The 24,563-nt window shown below is 41.0% G+C and overlaps 3 protein-coding genes across 3 annotated transcripts; 1 reads left to right on the forward strand and 2 right to left on the reverse strand.

Moving 5' to 3' along the window:
- Positions 1 to 903: 903 nt before the first annotated feature.
- LOC104946978 (uncharacterized) lies at positions 904 to 3,582 on the reverse strand (the record flags this gene model as incomplete). The annotated part of the gene is made up of 3 exons (XM_010772895.1): positions 2,577 to 3,582; positions 1,152 to 1,307; positions 904 to 1,002 (listed from the first exon to the last, which is right to left on the reverse strand). Coding segments are annotated over exons 1-3 (1,254 nt in total), but the record flags the coding sequence as incomplete, so codon positions are not given.
- Positions 3,583 to 4,651: 1,069 nt separating this feature from the next.
- On the forward strand, positions 4,652 to 15,166 carry LOC104946979 (low-density lipoprotein receptor-related protein 3-like). The gene is made up of 6 exons (XM_010772896.1): positions 4,652 to 4,698; positions 4,785 to 4,939; positions 6,039 to 6,655; positions 8,303 to 8,775; positions 9,407 to 9,539; positions 9,989 to 15,166. The coding sequence occupies exons 1-6, from the start codon at positions 4,652 to 4,654 to the stop codon at positions 10,832 to 10,834; spliced, it is 2,271 nt and encodes a 756-aa protein (XP_010771198.1). The 3' UTR covers positions 10,835 to 15,166.
- Positions 15,167 to 16,403: 1,237 nt separating this feature from the next.
- On the reverse strand, positions 16,404 to 22,896 carry LOC104946980 (asc-type amino acid transporter 1-like; the record flags this gene model as incomplete). The annotated part of the gene is made up of 8 exons (XM_010772897.1): positions 16,404 to 18,208; positions 18,777 to 18,954; positions 19,530 to 19,679; positions 19,794 to 19,890; positions 20,254 to 20,357; positions 21,262 to 21,385; positions 21,919 to 22,072; positions 22,771 to 22,896. Coding segments are annotated over 8 exons (1,034 nt in total), but the record flags the coding sequence as incomplete, so codon positions are not given.
- Between the last annotated feature and the right edge of the window lie 1,667 nt (positions 22,897 to 24,563).

Raw genomic sequence — 24,563 nt, forward strand, 5'->3', positions numbered from 1 at the left:
CCATGTCATGCTTTTCCGGTTATTACCCGTCCCCTTGTCTGCATGAAACGGTCTGCAGAGTCAAAACCCTCAAAGTACACCCTGTAGCGAGTAAAACTCTAACACAGAAAATACCTCCCCAAAACGCCTCATTGGAGATACGTCCATTGATTCTTCCGGGTAACTCATGATGTCATGCGTTACCCGGAACCAAATGGACCAATCCGTGGAGCCGTTACGTTACGTCCGCAGAGCCGTTACGTTAAGCCCCCGCTGATTGGTCCAAATTGACCAATCCACAGACTTCCTCACACACACACTCAGTGCATGCAGCTCTGCTGATTTCTCCTCCCTGGCTGCAGGCTGATAACAGACAGTTGGGATCGCGGCGAAATTCTCTCTGCAGACCCATTCTCACAGCGTTTATCAACCTTTTTCTTACTCAATATCAAGCCACACTTATTGTTTTTACTTCGGCTGTGACTTTGTGTGTGCTCAGGGTGAGTTTGGCTGTGTTTCGCTGTGTATCGCTAAACAAGGAAACAACACCTCCACGGAGCTCAGCGCGATTCACAACGTCCCAACCAATCAGAGCACACTGTGCTCACAGGGAGGGTGGGGGCTGGAGCTATTGGAGCTCCAACGAGCCGTTAAAGGCAGAGAGTAAAATTCAGTGAATACACGTAGTTTACAGAGATGCTGTATGAGAAACCAAAGTGATTTTGGAAAATTGCCCAATATACATCTATTCTAGTAGACCTCAACAATGGAATTATGATCAGTGGAAATGGCCATGACATGACTTTAAAGTCCTTTATATATATGCATAAAATATATATAAACATATATGCAAGTATGTGTATGCATTAATCTATACATATATACAAACACGCCTTAAAATACAGTAATAAGGGCAATACTTACGTAGTAGTCAGAGATGAGCTCAGGCACACTCTCCCCCAGGTACTCTATGAGGCATCTCAGAATCACGTCCCTCTTCTTCACCACGGACACATGTTGATTCTAGAGTTAATCATTGGATCATAAATAAAAGAAGAACCGTATGGCTTGGTGAAAATGAAAACATTTATTTTCAAACCAAAGACAATTGGAATAAACCTTAAGCTCCGGATTCATTTATTGTTTGTCTTGGTTCTACACCCCTTCCTCACCTGTCTTAGTTCAGTCATGACGCCCTTCATGCGCTGTCCAACAGCTCCTCCCTTTGAGCTGAATAACTGCAGGAACTTTGAAGTGAACCTGTCCAGCTGAGACATAAACGTTGACTCCAGGGGAATAGTGTTGCACCTTCGGAACTCTTCATTTATCTGGGGGAGAGGATTTGGTCAACTACTTATACAGAAAACATGAAAAGGGTGTATGAAGCAGGACAGGAACATTCACATTTAGTCTAATAAAATACTCCAGAAGAACAAATGTTGGTAAGTTGGTATCACTGACTCGACCAAACAAAGTTCCAATTACATGTCTAGAGCTGACAAAAGGTGAGCTAAATGCTAACTTTGTGTTTCTCCCTGCCACAGCACTCTGTGCTGTGTCAAAAAATAGATTTAAAAAACACTGCTGCTGGTTTATAAAGCTTTGAATGGTTTAGGCCCAAAATACATTTCTGATCTACTGCTAAATTATGAACCATCCAGATCTCTCACGACTTAAGGGACTGGTCAGCTTTCTCTCAGAGTCAGAACTAAACGTTGAGAAGTTCAGTTATTATGCTCCAAATTATGCCTTGCCTAGGTCATTTTCAGGTTTCTGCGACTTTTTTTGTAAAAATACACAAATATAAATAATAATAATAAATAAGCCTCATCAACCAGACCTGGCTATACATAATGTATGTATATATAGACACAAAACACATGTACATATATTTTCCCATAATATCAGATGTTGCTACATGATTGCCATACAAAAGCGTGTCTGTTTAATTCAAATCTATCTTGTTCTACCCTCTCATTATTGGTTTTTGGTATCTTTAAGCAACTGATGGGGCTTCTTTCATGGGAGGATTAGATATGCTTACACCCAATTCAATCTTCGAAAAGTTTAATAATGTTTTTTTTCTGGCAGAAAGGTGCTGGCAGGGCCCTGGGGGTATCATTCTTGCATTTCATCACTTGTGTTTCCATAGTATGTTTTTATGACAATAATTTATTTAAAAAATCGGTATGAGACTGCATATGCTGCCCACACGTTGGGAAGATTAAACACACGGTGATGCTCTGAAAAAGGGTCCATGATAAGCTCTGGCCGTATTTGATGCAGCTGCATTGTGATAGAGATTAAAAAGGATAAACACATATGAATACATATCAAATGTAGAATTTGCAATTGGAACATTTGTTGGGTGAGTTTTCTTTTTTTTTAAAGTACGATTACAAAACTGTGTCTTGTAAATAATATGAGTAAAAGAAAAACTTGAATTCCAACACTGGCTGAAATACTTTTGACAGATATAAAGTTTGGAGGAAAAATATACACTAACATTTCTTAAGATTCCCATTTAATGAGTCTCTCACAAACCCCACTTTGCTACACTACAGGGTGTGGGAGGATCATTCAACCAGTTTCTTTACCTGTACAGGATTGAAGAGGGCAGGCCATCTCTCATAGAATTGTGCCACTTGCATGGACTGGCCGACCACTTCCCTTCTTCTACAGCTGTATGTTCTCGACATCATGTCATTCATCATCTGGCTATTGTCCCTGGACTTGCTTGCTGAAATGAGCTCAAGTCTTGTATTCTCCAGGCTGTCATCAGTTTCACCGGCTGGGTGTGGGGGGTAGTAGTTTACCTCAGATTTCCTTGGTTTCTTTATATTTTTGGCAGGTTTTCTGTCACCCTCTTGCTTGTGTTTCAGTGTATTAATCATCAGTTCAGGATTTCCATGGGCTTTAAGTTTGCTCCGGTAGTTTGCACATTTGTACTTTAGGCTTTGCTGCCACCCGTCACATCCGTTATAGGAGCCGGGCTCCCTCAAGCAGGGGTGCCTCTCTATAAGTGCATGTGCAACGGCGGTCCTCTGTGGATCATTGGGATAAGCTGTGTAGGAAAACATGGCCTCAGCCAGGCGCTCCAGAATGTCCGATTTACCACTTTGTGACGTCAGCAGGGTTCCGTCTTTTAAAAAAAATTCATTGCCCTGCTGCAAAGCCATCTCTGTGTTGTAGGAGAAAACGGGAATTGGAAAGACGGCAGGCCACAGGTTACGCCTGTCAGAGGCAAGGGGGCTGTGAATTACTGGATCTTGTGAATCCACAGAGGGCAGATCATCGACAGGGGACATGTCAGATGTGTCATGGTTGTGCTCCTGAGGAACTGTGGACTTTAAGAGGCCTGGTGGAATGTGCACTACCTTGAGTGTGTCTTTATCCTTGAGGTCACTTGTAGAGGTTAGAGTGAAGAAGTCATCAAAGTCAGTATCTTTGTACTGAAGACCTATTTCTGTGGTGATGGAAAAAGCTTGTTTAAACACTTTAATCAAATCCTCCACAGATGAGGGGAGGCCATTTTGAAAAGTTATCTTCTTTATTTCGTGATGGATGACGACTCGAAATTTAAAAGCTTGTTGCATATCTGCAAATAAAAGAAACACAAGCGGTTATACATGAGTTAAACATGTTCCTGTGGTCTTGAAACCAGGATGTACAGCTATATCTTAAGGTTAAAGATAGGGTTACTTTATGGTTACCATGGAAGAAGATTGCTTTTGAGAAAAAAAGAGTTGCATTTGGACCACTTAACACTTTAAAAAACACATTAAGTAAGTCAGAGAACTAGTCGTCCTGACAGAGAAACAGCCAACCAATTAGTCACACAACATTAACCATGTTAAGAGCTACAGGAATAACAAAAACAAAAAACAATTTACAAGCCTCCATATGTTTTTTGTTGATCTTTTTAACTGACAGATGGACAATCAAGTGTTAATAACCATTGCTTACACAAGGGAACCCTGTACCTCCTTCCAGAATTAATTATCACAAACTCCCAAGATCCCATTAGCCTGCTAACTAGGGGGCCCTCGGGTTCCCAGTACCATCATGCCTCCACTAGGCAATGAAGGCACTTTTTTCTTGGATGAAAAGAAGGAACACAGGCAGCCTAGATATATCTGGGCAGTCCGCTCAAGTCACCCATACACTGTATGTTCATATGCAATCAATCCTAAACGATCCGTCCTGTTATGGTATCGAATGATTGTATTTTATAAACCATAACTATAAAACAGGTAGCTCTAATGGATTAAACTACATGGTTTTTATTTGCGACATGCCCGGCGCCGTTGGAGGGCCAGGCCCTCCCATTTGACATTCCTGCCCTCCCCCAATAAACACGATTTTTATTATTTATAAAAAATAAAAATATATATAATTTAATTTTTTTTAAATTATAAATAAACTGTGAACCTTTATGCTACGATGTATGTGATGTCAGATAGTAACTAAAACAAAAAATTGCAGGCTACGTCAAATAAATTCATGTGCCTGTTGTGATTTGTGATTCATCCACATTTAGACCAATCACAGCGTCACACTCTGCCGCATTGTTTATTGTGCATTCTGTAGACTCCCATTTCTGTTTGAATTCCAAAATGGATATCAGAAATTGGCTTAAAAAGGTCTAAGGATTTATTAAAAAGAAATAACGATGAAAGAACTGCAGCCGATGGTGCTGCTGGCGACCCTGCACCTGCCGTTGGAGCAGCACGTCTTAATGTCACAAGCTTGACCTCGGCAAACCCCGGGGCTGAGTTAGCGAGCCCAAGCCTTGACTCATCAAGGCGGCCGCCACCAACGCTGTCCTCCGAGGCACAGCTCCTTGTGCCCCTACCATCACCACCTGCGTTGCCACACCCTGTACCACACCCGCCAGCATCCTCCTCCTCCTCCGTGCCGGTGCCTCCACTACAGACGCTACCTTGCAGCACATCAACAGGTAGGCTACTTTTGGGCCAGCAACCGCTCAAAGACCAACCGCCCCAGATGATCTTTAATAAACCCAACCAGGTGAAACTGGATCGTTATCCAGGGAGATTGTTTTCAGGGAAGAAGCGCACTTTTGCCACTGCATGGTACAACAACAGACCATGGCTTGAATATTCGTTAAAGCAGACGCAGCCTTTTGTTTCCCCTTTAGACAGTTTAAAGTAAATACGTCTTCATCTGATGCGGCTTTTACTGTCAAATTTTTTTGCGACTGGAAACATATTACAGACTGATAAAGGACTGCTAAGGCATGCCGCATCAAAAGAACACATTTCATGTGAGAGTTCGTGGAGAGAGAGACAGATACGCGAGGAAACAAATAAGGAAATTAGTACTTTGGTGCACACAGATCAGCTGGCACGGAACCGTTATTACGTGTCACCTGTCGTTGATATTATAGCTTTTTTAGCTGTCAACCAACTCCCTCTCAGAGGTGACCACGATTCACTCCACAGCATGTCCAAGTGCAGTGCAGGAAAATAAACCATGCCCAAGGCGGGCTAAACAGTTCATCGTCTCCGTCTCTATATTTCTTTCCTGAGGAAGCTACCATCCTTAACCAGTGTGCTCATGATTTACCAGTGTTTGTGCTGCCACGCACACAATGTTTCAAAAGTGGTTTCTATGTTGCCCTTTATTTGTGTATGCATTTGCGATACGTGTGCGTCTTTGCGCAATGCTGTTGGCCTTGCTGTTTGATATATATTGTTCCGCAGGCCCGCAGCACATGACGGTTTTGTGTGCCCTCCCATGAAAATCATATGCCCTCCCTTTAGATTTGTTCTGGCGCCGGGTCTGCCCTTACTGTAGAGTAAACACTGCAGGCCGCACACTATTAAAACTCAGCTGAAACATAAACTGTTGTTATGTTTTATACTTTACCATATTACATTATTAGTCATAGAATTTTAAAGTAACTAATCACATCTGAGGCTAAAACGCATTCTGTTGTTTCACTGAGCAAAAAGCACTCTGATGTTGGTTTGTGTCGTGTTTTCTCTTGATATTTGGGAGCTGTTGTTGCATTCTGTCAATGTGTGTCTCTGCAGGTCACCTGGGTCAGAGCAGCTGTCAGTCAGATGAGTTCCTGTGTGGGAACGGGAAGTGTCTCCCTCGCTCCTGGAAGTGCAACGGTCAGGATGAATGTGGCGATGCGTCAGATGAACGCAGCTGTTCCCCCCCTCCCACGGAGGCGCGGCCTGGCCTCTGCCCCCCCGGCTCCGTCCCGTGCACCGAGGCCCAGTCCACCCGCTGTCTGCCCCCCGCCCTGCGCTGCAACGGGGCCCGGGACTGTCCCGATGGCACAGACGAGCACGGCTGCCCCGACACCACCTGCGGAAAACGTCTGAGGAACTTCTACGGCTCCTTTGCCTCCCCAGACTTTTTCCGGGCCAACAGGAGCTCTGTGGCTGAGCTGAGGTGTTCGTGGTGGCTGGACACCCAGGACCCCAAGCCCATCGTGCTGCAGCTGGACCTGCAGCTGGGCCCCGGGGACTCGCTGCATGTGTACGACGGCCTGCTGCAGCGCGCAGAGCACCTCCTGCAGGTGCTGTCTCATCACAACAACCGGCGCCCGGCACTGCTAGAGTCCAGCCGGGGACAGATGAGTGTTCTGTACATGGCCCAGCCTCACAGCCCAGGACATGGATTCAACGCCACATACCAGGTACTGCAGACTGGGAACACTTCATCCGGTTTTTCAGAAAATTAGTTTCAAAGTCTTTTCAACGCTTCATTGTCTTTTACAACTTTTTGTTCAAACCTTCTGTAAGGGAGAGCTCCAACTATCTTTAAAATTCAAATGGTTTTATCCAATCCACTCCAATCCAACTTTATTTATATAGCACATTTAAAAACCACAGAGTTTACCAAAGTGCTGTTCATCAATAAATATATATAAAAGCAGCAAAAATACATTTAGACAAAAAAAAAATACTTATGGCCACAGACTGAAATGTTTTAATCATATGCTCTAAACCAGCGGTTTTCAAAGTGTGAGGCGTGCCTCCCTGGGGGGCGCCAGAGAGCTTCAGGGGAGGCGCAGCGTGAGACAAAAAATAACGAGAAAAATACGAGTAAAGTGACACTTGCACACTTTTGGCTGTCTGTGGAGACCGAGTTCCCCCACCTCGCCAACAAGGCAGCAAAAGTGCTCATTCCCTCCACGGCTCCACCTACCTGTGTGAGTGCGGGTTTTCCGCATTGACTTTGATCAAAAGCAAGTGCCGGTCAAGGCTGCAGCCAGAGGATGATCTGCGTTTATTCCTGTGTGCATCAAAGACGCAGACTCATTGTTCCCACTAAAGTAGGGGTGAGTGTAATAAGGAGGCAAAGTTGACGTTCAGTGTGTTGCCGGGAGCAGTATAAGGATTTATCCACCATGTTGAAAATGTTAAAAAAAATATGTCTTGAGAACACGGCGTGCGGAAATATACGGGTCGTGCTGCAGCTAGATGTGCCTGTCCTCTGTAAGAAGGTGTCGGCGACTGACATGCAAGGAAGAACGGCTGTCCACAGGCTGTTCCAACTTTAACAACTTTTATTAACTTCCAGGGTAGTGAATTGAACATGCAATTGTAATTGGGTGTGTGGTATATTTTCATGCACGCACAAGCATGTTCCACAACACTCAATTGTCCAATCGCTACCAGTGTCCTTGCGATCTTGTTATAACAACAAGTGCAAGTTACTGATGCAATATGGTTGAGACCATTCACTTCTTCTAGAGGGGTGTAAAGAATAGTCCAAGTAGTGGGGGAGTTTTATACATAAAGATAAAAAGGTTTTAAAAAGTTATTGTTTAATGTTTTAAGGAGGTGACGCTACTCAGCCAATCAAATCGTTGCAGTCAGTGAGTCAGCACGATAGATTCAAACACACACACAGAGACGAGACAAGAAGAGAGAAAAAGTCGGAGTAATGTCAAATGGCGGAAGGTAGACAGTGAAAACAGAGCATTTCATGACATGTTCTCTTACTGGACCTCTTTGAAATGCTATTGAATACCCCTGCATTATAGCAACAATAATAATAATAATAATAATAATAGCAATAATTATTGGGATGGGGGGCGCGGCTGTTCTTATGTTCACTAAGGGGAGGCTCACCTTCCCACACGTTGAAAACCCCTGCTCGAAACAATTTTATTCAATAACGTCCCATTTGGGGTTCCTTTCAGAATTTCTATCTACATTTAAGGTCTTTTGTGATTGGTATAGTTGAAAGTACCTTTATTTCTGTTTGCCCAGAGACCCATCAATCCAGCGGACACCAACTACTCCTCTCTGATGCATTCTTCCTCTGCCGTCTCTAGGTCAAAGGTTACTGTTTTCCCGGCGAGCGTCCCTGTGGCAGCGATCAGGGCTGCTACTCTGAGCGCCAACACTGCGACGGTTACTGGCACTGCCCATCGGGCCGCGACGAGGAGGCCTGCCCGACCTGCCCCGACGGAGAGTTCCCCTGCGAGGGAGGAACTGGGGTCTGCTACCCAGCCTCTGAGCGCTGCAACAACCAGAAGAGGTGTCCAGATGGGTCTGACGAGAAGAACTGCTACAACTGCCAACCTGGAAACTTCCACTGCGGGACCAACCTGTGCATCTTCGAGACGTGGCGTTGTGACGGCCAGGAGGACTGCTTGGACGGCAGCGATGAGAGGGACTGTCTGGCAGCCGTGCCCAGGAAGGTGATCACAGCTGCCCTGATCGGGAGCCTCGTCTGCAGCCTCCTGCTGGTCATCGCCCTCGGCTGTGCCCTCAAACTCCACTCCCTCAGGAGCAGAGAGTACAGGTGTGCCGAAAGCACCATTGTGCATGTGATGTTCTTGTTTTTCGTCATCCCTTTGATTTATTTACTGCTTTATACAACAAGATGAATGTCTGAGTAGGTCACCTTATGATCGCTCACTCTCTGTCTACGCCACTTCAATGATCTTTTCTTCTGTCGTGCTGTTTGTCCTGCACTCTTTTTTCTACCTCTCTCTCTGTCTCTCTCTTTCATTATCCTAGTTTTTAGTTTATTAGTTTCCTGTTTATGTTTAAAAAATGTTTTTCCCCTTGTCCAGTCTGTTTCACTCCTGGCATTATTAGTTGCCATTAGCCCTGCAACCACCTGACCTCTTGCACACCTGCACTTCATCCGCTGATTAGTTCAACTTGCTTTTGAATCGTAGCTATCTGTTACATTTTTGCCGGGATCCTTGTATGTTGGTCAGCTGGAAGGTCTGTTTAGTTGTGTTTGTTTTGCCCTCCCCGGATTACCTAAAAGTAAAGGTATTTTCCTTTCTTCTGTATTTGGGTCCACCCAGCTATTTACAATGACAGTATCTCTGTCTTTGTCCCTGTCCCTGTCTTTGTCCCTGTCTTTGTCCCTGTCTCTGTCCTTGTCTCTGTCCTTGTCTCTGTCTCTGTCTCTCTTACAGAGCTTTTGAGACTCAGATGACTCGCATGGAGGCCGATTTTGTTCAGAGAGAGGCCCCCCCTTCGTATGGCCAGTTAATCGCCCAGGGTCTCATCCCTCCGGTGGAAGATTTCCCCGTGTACAACCCCACCCAGGTAATTCATTCACACACAATAATACATTTCTGGTAATTGTTTTCCTGAAACTTAGGATTCAAGCACAATTTGAAATTGAAAACGTACTTAAACAAAGGTGGATAAAAACACCTAATGGCTGTCAATATACACATATTTCCATTAACTCTTGCCTAATCACGTTATTAACTGAAATGAATAGTTAACATTTTGTTAAAAAAGTTTTTTTCTCTTGCGTTAAGGGATGCCATTGTGAAATCTTAGTGGTTAGTATCAAGCAAAGGCCAGCAGTCTTTTAGCTTAACTTAGCTTAGCACAGATACTGGATAACAAAGGAGCAAGATCGGCCTACCAGTTCATCTAAGGATGACAAATGAACAATTATATCCTATTTGCTTGATTGCTTGCTATCTACCTGATATTTGGATAGAAACAGGAATGACGTTTTCCTCCGTCTCCCCCTCCTCCAGGCGTCCGTGTTACAGAACCTGCGTCTGGCGATGCGCAGGCAGATCAGACGTCACTCCACGCGACGCTCCACCTCCTCTTCCTCTCACCGACGTCTCGGGCATCTATGGACTCGCCTGTTCCGCAGTGGGGGGCGAACCAGAGGGAATGCCCCTCTGCTGGACTCCCCTGGACCCACACAGATCACACTGGGGCTCCACAGCTACCAAACTGTGGGTGCGCAGTTGCCCAGGAGCTGGGCTGTGGGACAGGCTCGATGGGAACAGGTGGATGCAGTGGGGTCCCGGCGCTCTGTAACCAGGACCCTGCAGTCCTGCACGTCAGAGAGCCCCGCATCACCTCTGTCCTTGCAGTCTGCAGACAGCCCAGAGGACGTGCTGTCACCAGTCAGCAGGGAGAGCAGCAGGTGTCCACAGTCAGAGCCCCCCACACCTGTCCAGAGGGACTCTCTAACTCATAGCGGGCGCCCCACAGATCCCCAGGAAGCCTCTGTGCCTCCATGCAACATCCGCACATCAAGGAAACTTGTTCTGGAGCTCGCTGTTAACCTGAATGGTGTTTCCTTGAGACGATACTCCCCCTTGGGGCCCTTGTCCCCTATCTCACCCCCTGTGTTTTCTAGCAGATCCCAGACCGCCACAACAACTCACCCTCACCCCCAGGGACCAGAGGTGACGTCACCCTCCGAACCCTCATCTACTTCTGTGAAAGCAGACGACAGCCACTTTACTGTGGAAGTGCCAAGCAGGGAAATAAGGAGCAGGGATAAGAGGAGGAGTAGAGAGGGCAAAGGCAGAACCTTTAGTGATGAGGGAGGAAATTCAGGGAGGGAAACAACGCCATGCTGAGGAGTTAGGGAGGTACCCTCCTTCCACTCTCTCGGCTGAGACCTGCTCTCATCAATATCTGCTAAAGTGACCTTGAGATGAATTCCTATCAGATCCAGAGGTGAGACCTGTACCTTAGCCCAATTCAGTCAAATATAATTAACTTGTGTCTATTCACTTTAAAAATCTGCATATGCATATGTGTAAGATTATAAACCAGCATTAGTAGTGCTTATGGTCTTTGTTGTGCAGTTTATATTTTTGTCAAGGAGCTTAAAGGGATAGTTTGGATGTTTTGAAATAGGGCTGTTTTAGGTACTTATCGATTTTGAGTGTATAATCTTTTGAAGTTGGTGGATGTCTATCTTAAAAGTCCATCCTAAAATAATCTGGGGGTTCCTGAGGTTGTTATCCCTGCTATCTTCAAAGCCACCATACTCCATTGACCAAAACAGTATTCTTTACCTTGTAGAACGCGTAAGCTGCTATTGTGCTATTATCTCGAAAGGTCAGATTCACCAAAGTCACACAATAGCACACAATGACTTAGTGATCGGGAGAGTGGAAGACCAGCAACTTTATTTCTCTATGAGCAAAATATCAGTTTCTGTCAATGGAGTTTGGTGGTTTGAGTTATTTGTCGAAAACGTTCTAAATATTGGTTAGACTTAAACTGATATTGAATGTATTCTATGGTTTATGTTTTAGGTGGTTAAATATAACTAATCAACCCCAAAATCCCAACTAATGTTGATTCCCTTTTGGGACATGACCTCGTCAGGAGCCCTGTTCCAGAAAAATCGAAACTCAATTCTGGCCACCAGTACCAATTGAATATTAGCTACATGTTCTTACAACGCCAAAGCAGTCTTTGTGTCGTTACCCAGAGCCATTTTGCACCGCTATATACTGTGAACCAAAAAAGCCTGTTAAGTGATCACAAATGAATTTTCCTTGCTTCATGGCCCTCCAGTCTGTCTTATTCCCACTTTAATGTAGAGGTAGTGTTATTATCAGAAGTTCACGGTAGGCTGTTGCATATCAGGTGAAAGCTGGTGATATTGTCCGTTTTTCGTATAGTCGATAAATCAAATGAAAGACCAATATGAGCACGTCCATTTCTAAATGCTTTATGACTTCACCAGACCTTTGTGATGGATATTTAAATGTTTTAAAATGCTAAATAGTTTTCTTAAACGTTTTCAGGAAAAATCGCATTTGTTTGAGACTAATTTGGGCTGAAATAGTGTTGCTCATTTATGTGTTTTAGATAGACTACTACGAAGCTCTTTGACATTGAGGAATACGCTTTTATACTTGTTAGTATACACTTAAGCAATAGCTCACGACAGGCCGTGGTATATGCTCATTATATCACAGCTAAGGGGCGTGGTTCGGCCTGACGCGAAGCTATTGAGGAAGTTATTGCTTAAGTATAATATAGGCCTACATTGAGTATATTGGTCTTTTCACAGGATTTTTGATAATACAAAAAATAAATAAAGCCAGACCTTTCACTTCCATTGGCAAGGATGAACATTTTTGGAAATACGTTCATTTGCTTTCTATTGGAGAGTTGGATGAGTAGATAGAAACCACTCTAATGCCTGTCCGTAAAACATAAGGCTACATCTAGCAGTTGGTTAGCTTAGTCTAGTTTGGCCTAAATTCTGGAAACAGCTAGCCTGGCTCTGTCTGAAGTTAGCGGGTGAGCTTTAACGGCCCTTTGTGGCAGTGTCTCACCTTCAGAAGGAGCCATGCTGTCTGTTATTTTAAGTTTACAGTATTTATGATAAGCTATGCTAACCGGCTAACCCTTGTCCATAAGGATATGCAATATGTGGTATCAATCCTTCATATGAGTACATATTAGCGTAATTACCAAAACCCTTTTTTTTTTTTACAATGCAGTTTCACAGAATAATTCAATCATGCCAAATATTTGTCCGTTTTAATTTAACATATGCTGTACATTTCTTCAGTTATACTTAATTTACCCTCTTCGAACTTAAAAAATGGTTTCACTACGTTTAAGAAAATGTTATCAAACTGATTTTTCAATTCAGATTTTTCAATTAAGCCTTTTCAACTTGACATCATCCGTTTTGAAACCAAACTTGAATGGAAACTGAGGTAAAGAGTCCAAGAACCTGTAACTCTGCTCACCCCTCACCCCCCTCTAATCAAACATACACTCCTCTCAAGGAAGCCTTTCCTCACTTGAATGAACGTGACTGTTTCGGAGGCAGTGTCTACGATTTTATGTGAATGTGTCGGGAACAGTAGCTTGACTTCAGAAAATTTATTGTTTGTCGAGTCGTCTTCATCCCAGCGGTACCTCTGCAGCACTGCAGACCTGCTGACTGCTGACGCCTGCTTTATTACACTGGAAATTCATATCTATGCTGTGGACATTTCTATGACAGGATATGATAAAAGGCGTCTATTTTTCAGTCTTCAATGAGGACCTCTATTCCTACTTTATATTTCTCTTTCTGTCTTGACAAACATTGAACTTGATTGGACATGATCGCTTGATGTTTTTCTGTGAATCTTTTCTCTGAGGTGACCCTGGTGACGTTTACTAATTACTGTTGCGCCTCTAAAGAATGTATCACTTCCATTGTTTCTTGAAATGCATTTATCTCTCTTTTACTGCAGGATATTGCTACTGAACAGGTACTGAACAAGTCAGATAACTTGTGTGAAGAGGCAGAGTTAGAGAAATGACAGAAAGCCAAATGCTGATTGTTTTAAAAGCAGCACTGTCAGGGTTCCGTACTAAAAAACATTGTCTTGCAAGTTATTTTTTTTACTTTAAAGAGATAGTTTGGATGTTTTGAGGTGGAGTTACATGAAGTTCTTATCCATAGTGATTGTATTGCCTCGATCGATGAGTTTGTTTTGTTATAATGCAAATTAGGGGAGATTTGAACGAGCCTTTTTAAAACACCAAAGTACGCAATTTACAGACTAAAGATAAATGACTCATACAACTCCACTAAAAACATCTAAGCTGTCCCTTTAAGTGACTGAATGTGCCATGCTACCCCATGTCCGTCCATCTTAAAGAGATTCTTTTTCATAAACAGCTGCTAAATGTTATGTGCCATTAGAGATGTCTCCATAAGTAATTCCTAGCCTTCCTAGCTTTACATATTTTTTGCGTATTTCATTTTGTACCTTGTTCAAAGTTTAAGGTCTGACCTTTCTCCTTTTACTATTAGTTTAAAAAAAATGTACACATCTGTATAATGTATGTCCTGACTTTCTTTGAGGTGTACACATTTATTTAAAAAATGCCTTAATGGTTTTTCCCTGCTGTTGTAAATATCACCAATAGTTTCTTGGCCCACATTTGTAGTTGTCATGTATGAAGGGATTAGATGTGTCTGTGTCTGGACACAGCGTTATGATATGACATGTGATTGCTACAACCGACTGCTCTGAAGTTGTAGTGCACTACTGCATCAGGGATTATTATGGCAGGGAAGTCAGGGCAGAAGAAAATGTTGCTTTTCAAAAAACATATTCCACTGTATTTACCTGTTTATTTAAATCTTAATCTGTCAAAGTCTTGGTTAAATTATCTTTCTTTGATATTTTTCAGACTGCAGAAAACCAGTTATAAAGATGAGTGTGCCAACATATTACTATTTGAAATGTAAAGAAAGATTGATTGTGTCATAGTGACAGTTTAGAGAATATTTTATTATCTGTCAGGCAAGATCAATGCTATGTCTCGATTTGCATACTTCTGTACTATTTAGAGTTCATAAGTGTGTCTTCAAAAAGAATTGCAAGATCCACACTCTATGACCACCATCTTAGCATGGGTAACAGACATTTCAGGAACAGCCGTGATTGTTTTTGCTCTGGTTAATGAAGCACTATACAAATACAAGTTAATTATTGGGTTTTCTTCACAATTTGAAAGACGTACAACTATATTTGTATCGAAAAAGAAGCCAACATACATTTTATTGGGTTAATTGAGTAGTTTGTAATGATTTGCTACCTCGATCATCTAGCTAGCGAAGATTGTTATCATCACTTCCGGCACAGCAGAAATTCACGCACTGCCCAAGTTTTCACATTCTAGGAAATTCAGTGTACCGATGGAAGTATCCAAATTGAAACGCAGCTGAAGTATTTCTCTATACCCTTGCTTTGATTGCTTTGTTGTCAAGATTTTCACAACTGTATTTTCAGTGGGTTTTTTTTCTTGATTGCATTTTTTCTCTATAATGCACATTATCAAACCCTTTCTGATGTTGCAACAAAGTCTCACGGCATTTCGTGTTTTAGTCACAAAATTAATCTATTGATTTGTGTTCACCAACACGATTTCGCCATTTTTCTCGTGTCACACAGAACGATTTTAAAAGCAATTTAAGTAATAACAATTTAGAAGGAAAAACAGATTTAAAAAAATACAGATTTCAGTATTCTGACAAAGAACGATGTTAGAAGCAATGTATTTCTATTGGTAGTATATTTCGTGCCTGCACCAAATAACAACAAATAAGAAGGAAAAAAAGATGACAAAAAATACAGATTTCAGTATTCTGAGGCTGAGCCCCATTTCTTTTCCTCGCGGACGGCAAAAAAACTTCGACATTATACAATTTAAAATAAAAGGGATAGGGTTAGGCTTAGGGTAAGATATTGAGTAAGACATTTTTTTTATGAACCCCACAGCTTCTGGTATTCCAAGACCCGACCGGACAAAAATACGTGGTGCAGGCACAAAACACACTACCAATATAAATACATTGCTTTTAAAATCGTTCTGTGTGACACGAGAAAAATGCGAAAATCGTTTTTTTCGTGTTGAACACGAATCAATAGATTAAATACATTTTGTGACTATAACACGAAATGCCGTGAGACTGCAATTTTCAATTGGTAAACACTTGGTAAATACACTGAATAGAGGAAATAAAGTACTACTGAACCAGGTTGTCTGAGAATTGCATTGCCTATCCTTGCTGTTTGAATGTGAAGCTTCTTCCCCATGTATGCTTTGTTTGTATAAAAGCATTTCTCTTATTTAAAAAAACAACTATATTTGTATATTTTGTGCTGAAAGGAATGCCACCATGACGTTTTGGGGATTGCTGTTCAAAGCCCTGTAAAGCCTTCTGCTGATTATTGTTCATTGTTTTACTGTGCCTGCAATTAATAAACCGTAAGCCGTTTATTTACTGAATTATTTTAGTGTACAAATGTATTTTTTGCATCAAAATAATAATACTGACACGACCACCACCATAAAACTGGTAGTTTACGGCAAGCAATTTATTTACAATAGTCAAACTTATTTTGTATGGAAGCCCTTAGAGGTGAGAAATGGATTTGTTATGATGATGGATTTTCTAAGTTTGATATTAATTACTTTCTCACATGTCTTTATGACTGCTGAAAAAATGGTAATGCCAAAAATGTTTTTACCTGTTAGTAAGTCATATGCACAGGAGACGACACAATTAAGATCAGACATAGAAACTGAATCACCAGTATTTTCTTTCTCATTTGTGTCTGAGGGCTCCTGTACCTACTTGTATAATCAAAAAAAAGATGCATCTCAGAATTTGCTATATTTAATAGGTAATTACATTGTTATTTTTGCACATCTTTACACCCTTTTACAAAACACAGCGGTGCACCGATCAATTGTACACAGTATGTAAATGTTTCACAACATGTCTGAGGAATGTGATCTTTGTGAGAGTCACTGGCCCATTTGTAACAGTTTGTTCTTCTATACACAGTATTTACAGATCTCAGCTGAGCAAACAGCGCCTGGACATGGCAGACAGACATTGTTGTTTGAAGTGTGAGTCTTTTAGTAGATTTTCGTTGAAAAATACTGTTCAAAACATGCTGGTTTACATTGTTAAAAAACCTACATATGTTTTGTTGTATGTACACAAAAGGAAGCTTATGGGCTGTAAGATACTACTTAAATACAACAAATATCACATGGAGCACATTTATTTAAAGGAATACTTCACCCCCAAAATAACCATTTGTCCATCAAATTTTCATTCTGTGTTGATTTTACATTTCTCACGAGCTTCCGTGGTGAACAAACAATCAGAAAAGGGAGAAAAGTCTTGATGCATTTAAGAAAATGGGTGACACGTTTGCATAAACAGATAATTTGGGATGTGAAGTATTCCATAAGGTAGTGGTAGTGCGACTTGAGTGAGAACCATTTTACCATAAGTGTTTGGGGGCAACTTAATACTTCAATGGGGTCAAAATAAGTCCACTGAAAAACCAACTATATTAATTCAAAGGTACCATAGCAAGTGAGTTGATCTATAAAGCGTCGGCCTGGGGTGATTATTGTTCTGATCTTTGGGGAAGTGGGAGCAGGCCCATGCATGTTAATGGTAAACGCTTTATCATATCAGATGAGAAATATGAAATGTAATAGCTGTCTTGTCAGGTGAAGCACCTTGAAAGAGTTCACAGAAGCATTCCTTAAAAAACGATCACAAATCAGAACAGGCGGTTCAAAAGGTGGTGTTGCGATAGAGCTTATTCATTTCTGAGAGGCAGCTTTTCGTGGTGGTGATAGCTTCAAACTTCTCGCCATCGTCCTTTCTCTCCTGAGCTGTAAATATTGCTGGGAAAAATGAGCGTAGTTAAGATAATCGCTCTAGTGGGGCACCTACATTATCTCAGTATGATCTAATAAAAAAGAGAGAGAGAAAGAAGCCTAAAGTTGAAAGAATTGCTAGATAATGAAGCAAAACAGAGATATAGACAGAAAATTACTCATCCACATTTGATGAACAGTAAACATCTTGTGAATAATTAGTGAAAATCGCTGAAGGTAGCAGCAGTAATAGAGAAGTATTGCTAAGTGCAGAAACTGCTTGCATATTTACCACAAAAATGTTATTGCATCATCAAAATATCCGGACAAACCAACACACAACACCATCACATACATTTCATAAGGCACATTAGCTCAAGGATATTACGTAGAAGATGCTATAAAGATCTGAATGAAATAGGGAGCACGGACTACTGCTGATGAGAATTCAGAACCAGTACCAAGTATCACATAAAAACAGCTAATGCCACTGCCATAGGTGTAACCTTCCTCTTATTTTATACTGGAGCGTAATGAAGGCAGTATCTAGGCTCGACTTTGCAATATGCCACTACACAAACATCTCTTAACCATCCACAAACTGACCAATGTGAAAAAAAGGGAGGGAAAAACTGGAAGTACAGGTGTGGATGCAAAATGGGAATTCCTGGGTGACTGCGCTGCTCAGTCAGTGGCTTTGGAGGAAGTGAGGGGTTCAGTCTCTGAAAGGTCTTCCTGAGGAAACACCACATAACACACCTTCTGGCCCACGTATGTGACTTTTTCTGCAATCAAAAGAAAACAGTTTTAATAATAGGGACTAACTACGGAGTGATTTTCTAAGTATGATCTAAATGTTTTTCATTTTGTGTTTATGAGTTAAGAAGTTAATCTTTATTTGTTCATTTTCTTTTACGAGGTAAAGAAAAACGTTGTGTTGCTGTCACACACATTTTGGCCACTAGAGGCTGATTTGCTCCACTGCTCAACAGTCTATAGAGGAGTGAGTTTTATTTTCAACATGCACTCAAACACAAGGTGAATTGTGTGTTAGCAAGCAATGTAACATTACTGTTGTGTTAGGATAAGTTAAAAGTCGCCTAGTTCTTATTAAGAGCATTCTGTAAAGCCATTTCAGTGTTGTTTGGTCAAAACACCTGCCAACACTTACATTTTTTCAGATATTAAGAAAGGTTATCCCAGCAATAGATCATTTTCACCTTTTCTTACTTCATAAACAAACAATAGAACTATCAGACTTATAAAATGTATTGTCTGTCATGCCATAGTTAACATCTCTTAAAATGATATAAAATACGATTTGAATATGTACAGTGGCACGACCCAACTTACCGACTACCCTATAGACCCATTTGGGTTTGTCCTTCCAATGAACACCAACAAAGTATACAGGGACTCCAGTCAGCATGATGACCATTCCCAGGCCACAAACCACTGGTTCAGAGTACAGACTGAAGCCCAGCAGCACAGCCCAGAATACCAGGTAGGCGATGGGGATCAACATGCTAATCTGCACAACACAAAAACACACAAGTTATTACATTACTTCCATCTCAAACAAGCATATTACATTATATTGTATTCAAGTACATGGTTTGGATAATAAATATCTGTAAAAAGCCATTTTAAAGACACAGTTATGTGTGCATTTTTTGTCTATCTAGAACAGGGGTGGGGAACCTCCGGGCCGTATACGGACCGCGAGACCATTTGGTACGGCCCTCGAGGTAATTTATATCCTGACATTATTATGACTTATTAAAGGGGAGATGTATTTTTATACTGAGTTGTCTGTTGGTTTCTGTATTGAAGAGAATGTGGGTAAAGTTGTAAAAATGAAGCCACTACATTATTCCTCACTCTGACTCATTTCCTTTTACATATCAATAGGCATTTTAAAACTCAGGTAAAGGTAAGAATACATATATTTACAACATTTCCCAGTTGTAAATTAGTACAATGTGTCTCATTGTAGGTGAAGTAATCCAAGAGCTATGATTAGATGGTTATTTAAGGCCATGGGATAAAGAAAATCAAAGTTAACTTTAGTTCCTGCTGTTAACCATGCTTCTCAGGTTTCTGTACCTTGATGGGTCTGACCATGTTGGGTTTCTTCTTGCGGAGGTAGAGGAGGCCAGCAATTGTTACTCCATAGGACAGATAGTTGATGAAGGACACATAGTTGATCAGGTTGTGTGTCTCGCCGATGCACAGGATGACTATAGTGGCAAAGCACTGTGGGAGATGAGGGGGTCAAATACATATCATACTTACTAAATATAATAGTAAATAGTTACATGTTAATATTAATAGATACACAAAAAATACAAAGCTGTATGAATCACTCACGCAGACCAGTAGGGCTGGGATTGGAGTGCAGTTCTTCAAGTGGATCATAGCCAGCAGATAGGGCAGGTGACCCTCTCTGGCTCCGGAGAAACACAATCTACAAACATGCATTCAGATAATTGCTTATTATCTGTTAAAACTTTGAGCATTAGCAATGCTAATCATTTTAATTTAACCAACCCACATACACATTTCCTGGTTTGTTATTATCATTATTATTATTATTATTATTGTTTATCATTATGAAATGTATCGGCTATCTAATTACATCTTCTTTTACTACAACAAAATCATTACACTTTTATTGTGTCCTATGCAAAACTGTTCAATGTGTTCTGTTACTGCCCAAGCCTGTGTATGTACAAACCTGATACTAGTACTTGGAAAAATGAGTCAATTCTAAAAGGACTATAAAATGAAGGTTGGGTATGTGCATCCAAGTGAGGAGTGTTTTTTCTACCTGGAGGAGGTGAACAGATATCCGTTGATTCCTCCGAAAGTGGACAATGCTACAGAGATCGGCATGACCCAGGAAAACATCCCCAGCAGCTTTTGCCCGAATGTCTGGAACAGCACAACATCGGGTGGGTTAGATTATTGACATTTACTGGAAAACGTTGGTAGCTGAGTACTTAGAGTGCATGCCATATAACCGCAGCGCCCAGTGTTGGAGTCCAGCTCTGGGTCCTTTGTTTAATGTCTTACTGTCAAATAACGGGGACAATTAATTAATTATTAATGTGACTGGAAAACACATTGTGTCATGATCCGCCCTGCAATTTGGATATGGTTTTTCCTTTATTTCATGATTTATTATTTACTGTTTCCTGTTTTATTTTGAAACATACCTCCTCTTTGTTTGCAGACTTCACTTCCTGCTTTTGTACTTTTTCCCTCCTTCTGTGATTGTTGCCACCTGCCCCTCTTTATTATATTTCACATCATTAATCCAAATCTGTAAAGTAACTAAAGGTACAAAATAAATATAGTGGAGTAAAAGTACACCATTTACCTCTGAATTGTGGTGGAGTAGAAGTACAATGGAGATACTCAAGTAAAGTACAAGTACCTCAAAATGTTACTTAAGTACAGTACTTGAGTAAATGTACTTAGTTACTTTACACCTCTGGCTATATCAGACTGTGACTACACACATAGGGCTTGTGTAAGAGAGCGAAAACAGTTTTAGTTGAATGTTTTTTTGTTTGTTTCTTAGAATGAAAGTCTCATTTGTTAATATTCTAGGTCTGTAATTCCATCAAATGAAAGTAGTCACGAACTGAATTCATGACTCTTTCTGACATGTTCCCACTGGGATCATGAAAAACACTTATTGACTAGCAGATTGTTTGAGGTCTGCCACGCTAGGATTGTGCATTCCAGCAGTCTTATAATTCTCACATAACAGACTCTTGCTCAACAGCATATGAAGTGCTCTGAATTTGTTCATGCAGATGGAGTTACTCACCACTGCCACAGCGTTGGAGGCCAGCAGCTCCTCGGGGGTCATGGAGGAGAAGTAGGCGATGTTGGTCAAAGTGTAAACCAGGGTCACCAGTGGGATGGAAATGTAGATGGCACGGGGCAGATTCCTAATTTAAAAAATAATGATTAAAGTAATGCCGATTATCCAAGTGCTGGTGTGTCAGTGCATTAACAGCAAGACATTGTCAAATATAATAGAATTCAAGCCTATTATATAGTTCTGAACTTAGCGACTGAATTGTATATTATTTGATCCTGTCTAGATACAAGTGTTACCATATAAACCATTATGTTTAATGTTGTTTATATGTAAACCTGTAGAAATGTAAAATACTTTCTTAAATTGTCTTCTGTACCTTTTTTTCTGCAAGTCTTTAGAGTATAACATACTTAAATATTCAAATGTACTCTACATAATGATGGAGAGATAACTTTTTTATTAATCTACAACTAATAACAAGTGATAAATAAACGTAACTAGTATTACATTATTTGAAGAAAATTAATATATCCATTCATTCAGAGATCACACATTTCAAATTTGATTACTTTGATTATGTGTGGAATATTTCAAGTCTTAATCTATTCCCTTTCATAGACTTTTGTAAACATTTTGATTCAGGTGTGGTGCTTGCCGTACTTGCGTGGCTCCACGATCTCCTCTGTGACGTAGTTGAGGAAGTTCCACCCGCTGTAAGCGAAGGAGGCCTGAAGGAAGGCCAGCGCTATCTGTCCTACTGACGGGTCCTGACTGAAATCAAAGGCCACACTCGGCCGCAGGGCATCGTAGTGACCTGGAGAAGTTGAGAGGAAGCCATTTTTGGATAAAGGAATATAACCTGTATAATATCACCTGGAAAGGTTTAGTTGCTTATTTGGTTAAAGTCAAAACAAATGTTTGTTCTCTAGTTGAGACTCTGGGCACAGACATACTAAGGCCCTACCACCTTTTTGCATATGAGAGAGACAGATTTAATGGTTGTTTAGCCTCATCTTGTTGTCATTTAGAGTCTGTTTGTAGTCAATGTTTGTTACTCTGTTGCTCTTTTGATAGCTGCTGATTTTTGCCTGTAATTGCGTCTGTTTGTAGTGGGGTTTTTTTTTGTCCCGTTGTAGTTTTGTGAGTCTCTTGGTATCTGCATTGTGTCTCTTATATCTTTCATATTTTGAGGCTCTATGTAGTTATTTTGAGGCTCTAGGATTGTTTTGTACCTTCTGATAGTTGTTATGCGTTTTTGTGCCTCTTTTTGTGGTCATTTTGTGTTACCCTGTTACTGTTTTGGTTGAAGTTCACTTTTACCAGCGATTATTTTGGGTCTCTTTGTAGTAATGTTGAGTATCTTTGTGGTCACCTTGAGTCTCATTCTGTGCCTATGTGTTTGGTTTATTGTTCTTCCCGGTAGGTACGTGTCTCTTGAGTGTACAGGAGGCTTGTTAGTAATCCATCCAATAAAACCAGTACCCCCTTATTATTGCCCACACACGCATTTACCTCTGAAGATCTGGACGAGTCCCACCACTATGATGAGAACCAGAGCGAGGAGCTTTGCTACAGTGAAAACATCCTGGATCCTTGTCGCCCAGCGCACACTGGAGCAGTTCACCCAGGTCAGGAATACTGCAGAAACATGAACACAAAAACACACATGATTAAAAAAATGTGACATTTCGGACAGGATTTGCTTCATAAATGTAGTCTCTCACAGCCCTAAATATATGTTACCTATATTAGGAGCAATAGACTTTTACATAATAAAATCATAGGTTTTCAGCAGCTGGTTGCATGGACTACACGTATTCTGCTACCTCTCCTGAAAATTGGAATTCTATTTCACCGTTGAAGGTTTCTACTTAGTTGAACTCTGCATAATATAACTCAACATTCCTGTCAGCAGTAACCTCCCTTTCCTTACAAAAAAGAGAGAAGTCTATGGAATATAACACTTCCTACTTTGTTTCTTATTTGCATTAAGTGTCTGTTCGCGTGTGTGTATGCTCCCCATGCCTGTCCCTGAGCCACTGTCCTTCACTGACCCTCAGTTTTATGTCTTTGTGAGTGTGACCATAACAAGAGCTGGCTTACTTCCAAGTGACACAAACCGAGCAAGTGCAAATGGCTCTCCAGCTGCCCCTCAAACTCGAGTGCAGACTTGCAAGTGAAAGGAGTGTCCTGCAGGAAGGCTTAGTCGAGTTACACTACAGATTTTCATAAACAAATACAGATGGGGAAAACGATCGGGGTATGGCGAAACATTTCCAAACCAAATAAATATAATAATTAAATGTGAGTTAATTGTGATAATTCAAGTAATAATAAAAAATAAGATAAACTTAAGTTAAATCATGTAAGGAGGGAGGTTCTAATGAATGTTAATAAAGATTATATTTAAAACTTAAATAGAGGTTTTTGGAATAACATTTTTCCTAGCTGTGCCAGCGAGGAATATGAATAATATTTGTTTTTAATTGTGCTTCATAATAACTAATTGTGTTTATCCCAAGATCCAGGTAGACTGTCGCCTTTATAATACCAGAAGTTATTCTAACAATGTAGATCCAAAATGCTTCCAAATAAGAAATCCAAAAGGCATACGAATGCAGTTGTATCTTGTCTTAAGTGTTCAGTAAGATGCACAATCCTCAACATATACCACACATTAAAGTGAGAAAAACAATGTACTATAACTTTAGCTCAGTCAGGCTGCACATGTATAATATATATTATATGATTGTAGAATATGTACAGCAGATTTGACCTCGTCGACCAGAAAACTTGGAGCTCAGCAGAGAGTAGGGAGCTAGACTCAGAGCCAATGGCTAAATGCTGTGTTAGGATTGTATAGGTATGTAGGAGATGTGTTTCAACCGGTTCCAACAGAAGGAGTGTGTCATGTGAGCAGGGCCGGCCCGCCGCACTGGCGTTATAAATGTTCGCCTAGGGCGCTGAACTGTAGAGGGAGCGCAGGGGTGCAGTCCAGATATATATATATATATATATTTAATAGGCCTATGTATATTTTTTTATTTTTGTAGGCGCCCCCCAGATTCCTTTTTTTTAGGCGCCGCTCAGATCAGGATTCATTTGTTTTTTTGAGAATATGAAAAATATAACGTAGGGGCGCTCCAACACTGCACCACCCCTCTCTATGTTTTCTTTGGTTCTCTCCATTTGTGTTTCGTGTGTCGCGCGCGCTCGCGTTGTGAACGAGAATTAGAAGTTCACTGTCACAACATGAAGCGGGGCAACCCCAACAAAAAGCCGTCTGTGGCGCATTGGAAAAGGCG

The sequence above is a fragment of the Notothenia coriiceps genome, unplaced genomic scaffold, assembly GCF_000735185.1.
Source record: "Notothenia coriiceps isolate Sejong01 unplaced genomic scaffold, NC01 NC01_scaffold00011723, whole genome shotgun sequence".
Taxonomy (NCBI): domain Eukaryota; kingdom Metazoa; phylum Chordata; class Actinopteri; order Perciformes; family Nototheniidae; genus Notothenia; species Notothenia coriiceps.

Excerpts from the sequence above, each read along its gene's own strand:
- LOC104946979 (XM_010772896.1), top strand. The coding sequence starts at position 4,652 with ATGAAAGAACTGCAGCCGATGGTGCTGCTGGCGACCCTGCACCTGCC. Across the intron at positions 4,940-6,038 it reads ACCTTGCAGCACATCAACAG|GTCACCTGGGTCAGAGCAGC; the intron begins GTAGGCTACTTT and ends GTGTCTCTGCAG. Across the intron at positions 6,656-8,302 it reads GATTCAACGCCACATACCAG|GTCAAAGGTTACTGTTTTCC; the intron begins GTACTGCAGACT and ends TGCCGTCTCTAG.